This window comes from Hemitrygon akajei, chromosome 4 (genome assembly GCF_048418815.1).
Source record: "Hemitrygon akajei chromosome 4, sHemAka1.3, whole genome shotgun sequence".
Lineage (NCBI taxonomy): Eukaryota > Metazoa > Chordata > Chondrichthyes > Myliobatiformes > Dasyatidae > Hemitrygon > Hemitrygon akajei.
Window position 1 is genome coordinate 149,817,793 of NC_133127.1, and position 11,410 is coordinate 149,829,202.

The window sequence follows — 11,410 nt, forward strand, 5'->3', positions numbered from 1 at the left end:
CGATGGGCCAGATGCATAATTGTGCTCCTATGTCATATGGTCTTATAACAGCAAAAGCCCTGTCGAAAATCTCTAAAATTTGCTTTAGTTTCTGTTCATGTGGAAAGACATTTAACAAGAATGGTGTTCATGGAAGGACACCACTCCCCCCCCTCCCCCCACAAAAGCACTGCTGCACATCTCAAGTTTGCAAAAGACCACCATGGTGTTTTGGGACAATGCTCTGTGGACAGATGAGTCAAAAGTTGAACATTCTGGCAGAAACGCACACCTATATGTTTGGAGGAAGAAGGACACTATATGCCAACAGAAAAACCTCATCCGAACTTTGAACCATGTTGGAAGGAGCATCATGGTTTGGGGCTGTTTTGCTGCCTCAGGGCCTGGGACAGCTTTCAGTCATTAAGGGAACAATGAATTCAAGATTGTACCAAGAGATTTTACAGGAGAATATCAGTTGGAATATTATTAATAGAAGTTGGATGCTGCAACAAGACAATAATCAACAGAATGGTTTAAAAAGATGACAATTTGTGTTTTGTAATGTCAGTGTCCAGACCTCTACCCATTTGAGATGCTGTGGCATGACCTGAAGAGCACAGTTCATGCAAAGTATCACGGAAATACGGATGAACTGAAACAGTTTTCTATGGAGGAATGGTTTAAAATTCCCCCTCACCTTTGTGCAGGTCTGATCAGCAGCTACAGGAAATGTTTGGAGGTTACTGCTGCTAAAGGAGGTTCTACCAGTTATTAAATCAAGGTTTCACACTTTTTCCAGACTGGACTGTGAATGATTAAACAATGTATTCAATAAAGACATGAAAAGTGCAATTGTTTGTGTGTTACTAGTTTAAGTAGATTGTGTTTGTCTATCATCGTGACTTAAATGAAGATCAGACCATATTTTATGAGTAATTAATGCAGAAAACCAGGTAATTGCAAAGGGTTTGCAAACTCTTTCTTGCAACTGTATATACAAAAACATTAAAAGTATCAAAAGAAGAAACTATCCAGGCCCTTACTACATTTTTTCAAAGCTTTCTTGCTAATATATAGTACCAGAGAATTGGAAAGCTGCTCAGATTACAGTTTTTAAAAAAAGAGGAAAGAACAAATAATTGCAGAATTATTAATTTAACTTCAAGAGCAGGTAAATTACTGAAATCAATTCTAATTACCATCCCGTCTACTCTTAATCATCAGCAATATAATTAGAACTATTGACATCAGAGATGTGATCTGTAGAATGGTGGATCTGGTGCTGGAAGGTGAGATTAGATTGGTGAACACTTGACCAGCATAGACACAAAAGACAGGAAGGGCTTCAGTGCAATAAATTTCCTAACATTCATATATCATTGATTAAATTAAAACACAATGCTACGATGTTTAATATTTTATTACATTAACAAAACAGATTATCAAAACATTAATCATCTGGATTTTTGATGTTAAAGGTTATCCATTTACTTACAAAAAGTACTGCAAGACATGTTGATAGTTGAATGAACAAAACTAGCAAAAAGCCAATAATACACTGAAATAATCTCAGAAATATTCAGCACCAAATTCTCATTAGTAGATGGCTAATACTGTTAGTATACACAAAAATTTAAACTATAATTTGTTGTTAAAAACAAAGTTAACCTGTAATATAACCCTCCACTAAGTACAATAGTGAGCTAGCAGACAACATCAACACAAAATTAAAAATCTGTACAATAAGCAAATACCTATGTTAATAGTGGAAATGGAAATTTCATTGACAACCTCACTTGGTAGTTACAGGCTTACCAACAACCTGCTAAAGCCAGAAGGAATTTTAAGCTAATTTAATGAAAGTACTTAACAGTCACACATTGTACAGCATGTTAGGATACAGTAGAAACAAAATATTACATTTCCTTTTCCTAATAATATGAAAAGAATTTTTTTGTAGGTTTTGTCTTTACAACAAAAAAGCATGATATTCCAAGTTTATCTATCTAGTTAAACAGAATTACTAATCAACTGCACAGAGAACACGAGAATAGGAAATTCGTAATTTGCCACTAGGCTTAAGCAAGCACTGAAATGATATCTCAGCAATCAATAAAAATTCTAATAAAATTTTCATGAGTTGAAAGAAGTAGTTAATGCAATTACTAAGATGCATTGCTCAGACTAAGAATTCTTCAGTCCAGCAATGCATTGCTTATAATGAGAGTACATTGTTCTTCCATTACTTCTATCCGCAAAAAGTCCAGCTGGAGATGAAAAATGCTATTAAATACTTGTAGGTTACATATTCCCTCAGTAATCAGCCAAAAATACAATATATCCCAATATTAAAGGTGTACACAAGAAATGAAGGGCACTAGTAAATGACCATATTTTAAAATCTTGTAAGGTTTATTTATGACAGAGCCTCACAACAATAAGACTTTAAACAATACTGATATCCAGAATTGAACCACTCTTCACCATGTGTCTCTTATCCAGATCACCTTCTTCAAATTGAAAAAATGTATTTAAAATTATTTATGCACAAAAGGAATATTCGTACTGGGAATTAGAATACCACTCTATTTTAACATTTTTATATTAAAAACTTTATTCATCTCCCTGATTAGATATTACACTGCCACTTTGACTCTGCTGACATTTATGTTTTCTTAGATCACCTGGAAGCTGAAATCCATCTCCACAGGATGTGCAATGGATAGGAAATTCATTTGAATGCGCTATCTTGACGTGTCCAATGTAATTTACAAAGAGGTAAGTGCTGTAAGGGCAGTAATGACATTTATAAAGTGTTCGGTTATCAGCCATATTAGCTTGATTAGTCTTTGAAATATTTTGTTTGTGTATTTTTAGATGATCGCGCAAATCAATTTGTTTTTCAAATCTGGCACTACATATCTCACAGTTAAAGTTTTTGCCTTCAGTATTTGGTTTATGAATATTCAGATGATGCTGTAAATCCTCTTCACTTTGATACTTGATATTGCAAGGAATGCAACTGAAAGTTTTTCTTTCTGTAATTTTTTCCACATCATTTGATACTGATCCATCACGAGTGAACTCAGAAATTAGTGGCTTTTGTACTGCATGGAGAACTTTGTGCTTTTGGTACATGTCCTGCTCTTCGAATGTTTTTCCACATTCAAGACAAGATATGATCTCCTTTAAAGGTGCAGTATCTTGTTGAGGAGCTACTGTTGGCTCTTCTGCTTTCAAATGTTGCAAATTTGAGTCCTGAATCTGGTCAGCACTCAGCTCTATACATTTTTTACCTTCTGCTGGTAACACAGTTTCTGAAGATTCCACTTTTGACACAGACTTTTCCTGTGGTTGCAGTTCTTCCTTACCAAAACTGAGAGGCTCAACTGAAGGCGGTTCTGGACTGATTGACTTTATGTCTTGTACTGTACTCTGTTGTTTCTTAGCATCGGTGTTTTCTGAATAATTATCTTCTCTCTGTTGAGCAGTACACTGCTTTTCATGATTCTTAAATGCTCTGGCATAATCAGATTCAAAATCGCATTTAGAACATTTGTAATAAGCTTCTCCAGTATGAACTGACATATGCCTTTGAAGTTCCTTGTCCATAACAAAGCATCTTCCACATTCACCACATTTATACGGATAAGGCTTGTCATGTACTCTTACAACATGATACAGGGCACTACTTTTGCTTTTACAATGGAATTTACAAGAATTACAGAAAAAGGTTCCTCTGACATACTTAACATTTTCATGTAAACTTTTTACATAATTTTTTTCTTCAGATGTCTCTGCTGAGTCTTGTGATGTTATCAGGTTTTTGGCATTAGTTGAATTTGTCAATTCATTGAGGTTATTTGGAATGGCATTATCTGCAGGATTATTTGAAATGGTCAGTTTCTCAGGATTACTCAAACCTGCTGGCTCTTTAGAATTGATATTTGAAACTGCAGACTTACGGGTGGATCCGTACTGAGCTGAGTATCGACCACTGTAATCAGAATGCTCAAAATCAAATGGTGGAGTGTTAGAATCTTTCATCTTTTTCTTCTGACAATTATGGGCATTTAGTTCATTAAGACTGCCAAACCGAATTCCACATTTTGAACAGTTTAAATCAGTTTTTGTTTCTTCTACCTTACGCTTTGGTCTTCCAGGTTTTCTCTTAACAGGTTGTCCTTCAACTGTGCTCAAGCCTGTCTCTGCTGGCTTTGGAGGATTTAACTCAATTGTGCTCACAGTTGTTTCCGTACGTTTTCTTCGGCCTCTTCTTCTCCTTTTTGTAGACTTACCTTTTTCAATTACTTTGGATTCTTTTGGTTTTCTCTTTGTGGCTCGTGGCTGTTTGTTTGTTTCACGGCCTGTTCCTTCACTCGGCTCTTTTATCTGGGAAGCCATTTCACTTTTGCTCAACTTTGGATGCTGCTTTGCAACGTGATTGTAAACATCACTATACACTTTGTTTGTGAAGAAACACAACTGACAATGGAACAATTTGGCAGTTTTCTGATAAAGCACAATATTTGTTAAATCAGAGAATTCAGGATGAATTGAACTAAGATGCTTTTCCAAAATTTCATGATCAGTATATGTGAAATCACAATGCACACAAGTTAAATTTCTGGAATTGTAATTTAGTGTTTCAGTTTCTAATTTTTCTTCACTATTAAACCCAGCAGCACATTCTTCATTCTGTTTTGCAAACTCCTTATGATGTACCACTGTTAGTTGTGGATCCATAGTGAAACAGTTTATTACACTAAACACGTTGGAGAGTCTTCCTTTTCGAATGTTCTTTCTGTTCTTTAAATATTGTGAAAAGTTTCCTAGGTTCTTTGGGGAATATATTTACAAATGATTAAGTTGTACTGCTTTTACAGTTCTTACACAGCAAGCTATACACCTGTTAGGTGATATAGTGGATAAAGGACATTGTATTCCAATTTGCATGGGGAGACAAATGTTCACCTGCAAGGCAGGAATAAAACAAAATCATTATTTTGTAGAAGACAGTACAAAATCATTGTCATCCATTGGTGGTCAATAGCTATTTAAAAGTTCAAATGATCAAGAACATGTTTTAAGTCTGTACTTTACTTTTTTCTTTCCAAAGGGTCTTTACTATTATGGAAAACATCCAACAAAAATCGACTTTTGCCTTGTAGTAGGGTATCGACCCAAAATATTAACTGCTTACACTTTTCCATGGAAGCTCCACGACCTGCTGAGTTCCTCCAGGATTTTGTGTGTGTTGCTTTGTTTATAAAATGTTGCTGAGCAACTATATCAGCACACCACATGGGTGATTAGTGAATTAAAACTTCATGGATAGTAGGTTAAAGAAGGGAAATGGTTACATTAATAAACAGGGAAGAAGTTTTTCATCCTTCTGAGACATCACAACTTTGGAACTAAAGTAACAAGCTAAATAAAAATGCAGATAACACCAGGATTTCTTTCTCTCCTTACTATGTTAAAAACCGTCTTACAGCTTTAACAATTTTATTTGTTATAATTCCAGTCAAAGCAAAATTCAATGGGATTAAAAAAAACCCAGAATGCTTAAAGAGAACATATCAGGTAGCAAATGTGGTGATAAAAGGTTTATTTCATGATTTCCCTCCACAGATGCTGCTTGACCTGCTGAATTCTTCCGATTTTTTGGAGATTTATTTTTGTTGAAAATTCCAGTGTGCACTGGTTTTAACCCTGAATTTTGATAGGGTTAGATTGCCAAATCCTTTCGAAATCTTAGTTCCCAATATTCCTAATAGAACTGTTTCTTGGATATACAAGGTAAACTTGCCACTGATATTAATACAGCAGCCTACTTGGAAGAACACCCTCAGAGGATATCTAGGTTAAGATAATAACCAAAGACAAGAGATTCTGCAGATGCTCGAAATCTTGACCAATACACACAAAATGCTGGAAGAATGATGAGGGAGGTGATATTGGGGCAGGTATAGCACTTGTTATGCTTACAGGGATAGTGCCAGGAGATAGATTGGTGGGGATGGATGAGTGGATAAGGAAGTCAAGTAGAGAGTGCCCACTATAGAATGTGGAGTGTGTATGTGTGGTGTGTGAGGAATGATGTGCTGGATCAAGAGGCTCGTGGGGTGGTAGCTAAGGGCAAGGGGAACCCTATCCCTGTTATGACGGCAGGAGGATGGACTGAAAATGATGAGATGAATACAGAATATTTTTTAGCACTTAAGATTATTATAACAATGGCTACTTTTCATCATAATAATCATTAAAATGGAGATCTGTTGCATCCACACAAGCTTAGAAATGTGACGATGGCCAGAATGTCCCACTCTCATTACACAATGAAACTAACAGCATCTTGTGAATCTTTCTAGTGAACACATTTTTAAAAGCAGAAAATATGAACTTGCTGTCAGTGATTCAGCCTTTCTCCACGAGCTGCACAGTTTGTGCTGTCTTCACCAAAGTCAAAGGAAATAAGCAGAACTACAAGAATCTGATATTTTTGAACTGGTCCAGTTGTGAAATACCCTAAAATGTAAGAGTATTGAACAAATCTAAGTGAGATTTTAATGGTACACAGTAAAATTCCAATAATCTGATTATTTGGAAACCCCAGTGATTCAGCATCTAGCTCACTGTGTGATGATTGTGTTTCTCACATCGTTTTCTAGCACATTATTACACTGGTGCTGGTTCTTGCTTTCATATGGAACTTGAAAAATTTATTACTTTCCTGCCAATTTTCACCCTGTTGTCATCACAAAATAGCCCCTGACTTTTCTCCTCCCTTTCTGCAACAATTTTTTTCAAAAAGCTACTGACTCACAGCTATTTTAATTATACTTCCTTTGGCTATGTGTTTTGTTATGACTCTATTCCATTCTCCCTGTTTCTGCCACCATCATATTTGCTATAATAATGAGATTTACCACACAGGTATCTTAAGAGAGGTTTCCCCCCTCATTAAATTGTTTCCCATAACCAAAATTGATAAAGGACTGCAATTACATCTCACTTAAATTCTCCGCAAGTCTGGTCACAACCCTCTCCTACACGGAGCAAAACTAGAGTTCCACATACCCCCTCCTCCCACCATTCACATCTAATGCAGCACCAATCACAACTTATGTGCTTAAAATGAGATTTCCCTAAGAACCGTTCCCTTTCCCGCTTTCCATCTGTTCTTCTGTCCCGCTAACCACTGTTTATCTGTTATTTTCTCATACAACTACAGGGGGTCCAACACCTGTATTTTTTACCCTTTCTCTTCTAACTATCCAGCTGAAAGTAGCAATTCATTTTCTCTTCTTCCAATCTAGTACAATGAATTCAAAAGTTCACAACCTGGTATCATCTACTTTGGGAAGACCAAAAGCAAAGTGGTAACTACCTTGCAAGAACATCACTACTCAGTATGCAGGAACAACCCTGGACTTGTCGCAGCTTGCCACTTTAGTTCACCACCCCATTCCTACTCTCAGCTTTCCGCTGGTAGAGTATTCTACCTGAATCAGGCTAAGTTGTTTTTCCATTGCATTTTAATTGATTTGTTCTTTCATATCTAAGCACCATGTGAGCTTCTTCTATTTTCAGGAATTGATACGTTACAAAAGGGAGCAACCTCTCCCAGAGAAGCTCCAAAGCCTCAGAAACTTAAAGCACCCCCTCTTCTGCTAGTCCTCCAGTCATGAATTTGCTCCATCTTCCTACTTCTATATTTGTTAGCATGTGTCACTGGAACAATTACTTTGTTGCACTGTATTTTAAGATCTTTCCTAGTTCTCTAAAATGCTTGCACTTCCTCATCCAGCCACAGCCCCCTCTCCACCTTCCCCTTCAGGAAGTATTCAAGCTATCCAGTGACAGTGACCTTGGCATGCAGGAGACAAATCTTAAGTTGTATCTATACCCAAAGCAGCATATTTTTGTTTCTCTAAGTTATTGATCTTTCTTCTTCCTCCATTATTATGCATTGCTGCCATACTCCCCAAGACTTAGGGCCTAAGTGATCGCATTCATTATGTATTTTGATGCAGAGAAATTGCATAATTTCAATAATAACAGCACCTTTTCCACTTCTAATGGTTTTTGGCACGTTATAACCTAACTTCTATTTCACAATGTGCATTATGCCCAAAGCTTCTCTGAACTTTACTCACTGTGTTGCTAAATTACAAGTATATTAATCCATGTCCAGTTTTAAAATAAAAATTCACTTTGTAACCACTTGCACAAATTCACTCTTTGCCGGGCCACAAAGACGGGGAATTCTAGTCCTTCATTTTACATTTGCTTATGCTCACAGAAAATGTTCCGTGTATATGAAAATACACTGCAAAACAGAGTAATAAATAAGATAGCCAGCACATGTCAGGGCACGCCATGAATACAAATTTTACAAACTCGCCATCATATCTATCATGTGGCCGCACTGAAAATCTGACTAAGATTTCTCCCCGATAGCCCCTACTGCCCGCGCAATCTTTTAACCCCAGGTCGTACAATGGGCCCGCTTCCTGCCGCGCCGGCGGCTCAGTTTTATAGGAGCAGCGGCAGGTTAACCAATGGGGCGGGCAGCGAACGCGGCCGCCCTTACCCAGGCCCATGCGCTCGTCGTTTAACTTCGCGTCTGCAACGAGCGGCCAGGCCGAGCGAGAAGGGAGGCGGGCGCCATGTTGCTGCCGTCGGCGAGGAGCAGCGAGCCGGCCAGCGAGGGGGGAAGGATCCGGGGCTGACGCCCACGGACCGAAAACCCTCCTTCGGGATTTGCTCACCTTGCCGCCGTCCACCTTTCGGCCCCAGCCCGTCAGTGGGGTCAGGTGGTCGAAGCGAAGCGGGGGTTGCCTGAGTCAGCCTGTGCGGAAAGCTGCGCAAGATGAGCAGGCGGGGCTTGGCCCTGGGGGCGGAGCAGCTCGGCTCTGCTCGGCTCCGGCACCAGGCCGCGCCGGCGGAGGCAGCCCGGCCTGAGATTGCAGCTCTTACAGGGCTGTTCTTTTGACAATTTATCACGCTCTTGCCTGGATTATGGTTCCAGGATTCAGTTTTTAGAGGTTGGGTGTTCTATAGAATCTGTGATGGAGATCACACCTAGGGATGCACTGGAGTGGAACTAGGCAAGATGCCTCATGATCTGGGGATAGAAAAATTGAAGCTTGCATACTGCACTTCCTTAGAGTGGGGGTATCCCATATGACGTAATCTGCTTTAATGGATTGTTGGGAATATACTAGCAGAGTTGGTAAATGTTTTGAGCGGATAATTGGGGAATATGTGCAGAAGTATAACAAAGTATGCTGCAGATGCTGTGGTCAAATCAACACATACAGACAAGCTGGATGAACTCAGCAGGTCGGGCAGCATCCTTTGAAAGCACCCTATCTTGTGGGTGATGAGAGGGCGATCAATTATGGCAGCAGTATTTTTCCTTTTTGTCCAACTAATAACCAGGTGGGCTCTGTAATATTTATCCACCTGGTTTAATGTTGAGGTGGGGAAAAGGATGCGTTGTCCATCCACACAGCAGAATTTATGGTCATTATTAGTCTGCATTACCAAGCGGATCTGGCACCATCTGTGGAAAGAATCTGAATCAGAATCAGGTTTATTATTACTGGCATGCCATGTGAAATTTGTTCAATGTAATAGATGATCTAGCAGAGAGGGAAAATAATAATAATAAAATAAAACAATAAACAAGTAAATCAATTGTGTATATTGAATAGATTATTTTAAAATATGCAAAAACAGAAATACTGTATATTAAAAAAGTGAGATAGTGTCCAAAGCTTCAAAATCCATTTAGGAGTCAGATGGCAGAGGGGAAGAAGCTGTTCCTGAATCACTGAGTGTGTGCCTTCAGGCTTCTGTATCTCCTACCTGATAGTAACAGTGAGAAAAGGGCATGCCCTGGGTGCTGGAGGTCCTTAATAATGGACGTTGCCTTTCTGAGACACTGCTCCCTAAAGATGTCCTGGGTACTTTGTAGGCTAGTGCCCAAGATGGAGCTGACTAGATTTACAACCTTCTGCAGCTTCTTTCGGTCCTGTGAATGTTACATGTAAATGAGAGAATGGATGAAATAGCTTTCCACATCTTAAGTAATTATAAATATTGGTTATAAGACTCGTCACTGAAATTTTCCTCTTCTGTCCCCCCCAATACGCACTGAGATTTGTGCAGAGGAAACATCAATTTCAGGGATGAAAGTGAAAACTGGGCATTTTTTTGTTCTCCTGAGATTCCTATGGCTTTTTATGCTTGGACATAAGCATGGTTGATCCTCCAAGATTGTGCTGATAATATACAGTATTTCTTCTGCACCATTTTCTAAACTAGAGACACAGCTCCTGTTTTTTTGGTCTGTTGTAAATTTAAGACTTCTCATGAAAGCTGCCTGGATTTTAACAAGACTTGGTTAGCTTATGAAACATTGTTAAGTCCAGCGTAGTTCTCGTCTGCCAAGAGCAGTGCCAGTGGACAAGAAACTTGGGGCAAATAGAGAGAGGGCTAAAAATTATAAACTCAAGAAAGCCTGCAGATGCTGGAAATCCAAAGCAATACACACATAATGCTGGAGGAACTCAGCAGGTCAGGAGGCATCTATGGAAATGATTAAATGGTCAATATTTCAGGCCAAGACCCTTCATCAGAACTGGAAAGGAAGGGGAAACCACTAGAATAAGAAAGGTGAGAAAGGAAGGAGGATAGCTAGAATGCAATATAAGGTTGGAAAAGAAGTAATCTGATAGGAGAGTGGACCATAGGAGAAAGGGAAGGAGCAGGGGACACAGGAGGAGGTGATAGGTAGGTGAGAAGAGGGAAGAGGCCAGAGTGGGGAATAGAAGAAGAGGGGAGGGGAAGGGAATTATTTTTTACCTGTAGGAGAAATCGATATTCATGCCATCAAGTTGGAGACTACCCACGTGTTGCTCCTCCATCCTGAGTGTAGCCTCATTTTGACACGAGGCAGCTGTAGACCGGCATGTCGGAATGGGAATTGGAATTAACATGTTTGGCCACTGGGAAGTTCCACTTTAGGCAGATGGAGTACAGGCGCTCAAAAAAGCTAGGGGTGTGAGAAAGGATCTACTTTTTAATCTGGGCGATGATCGAGAATTTTGAAGGCAGAGTTTCATGGCTTTATTTCTGATTTGAGGAGTGACTAATCAGCAAACGACAGTGCGTAAAAAGAGCTACCTTTTGGTCAGGTCTGGGTTCAAGATTAAAAAAGCAGAACTTTACGCCAGTTTTCTCTGAGTTGGACAGTCCTTACCACGAGTGCATGAAAAGAGCTACCGGTACTTTTTAAATTAGAGTGGCAATTGAGATTTTGAAGGCAGAGTTTTGTGGCAGTTTTTTTGATTTGAGGAGTGACCAATCAGCAAGAGAGAGTCATTGGAAAGGGTCAATAAGAATAATTCAAGTG

At 39.0% G+C, this 11,410-nt stretch overlaps 1 protein-coding gene across 1 annotated transcript; it reads right to left on the reverse strand.

Annotated features, from left to right (window-relative positions):
• Positions 1-1,384: 1,384 nt before the first annotated feature.
• On the reverse strand, positions 1,385-8,894 carry LOC140726775 (uncharacterized). Its single transcript, XM_073043589.1, has 2 exons — positions 8,760-8,894; positions 1,385-4,956 (listed from the first exon to the last, which is right to left on the reverse strand). Exon 2 carries the CDS (start codon positions 4,726-4,728, stop codon positions 2,596-2,598), a length of 2,133 nt encoding a protein of 710 aa, XP_072899690.1. The 5' UTR covers positions 4,729-4,956; positions 8,760-8,894; the 3' UTR covers positions 1,385-2,595.
• Between the last annotated feature and the right edge of the window lie 2,516 nt (positions 8,895-11,410).

Bases quoted from the DNA above. Each gene is read 5' to 3' on its own strand.
- LOC140726775 (XM_073043589.1), bottom strand. From the start codon at position 4,728: ATGGATCCACAACTAACAGTGGTACATCATAAGGAGTTTGCAAAACAG.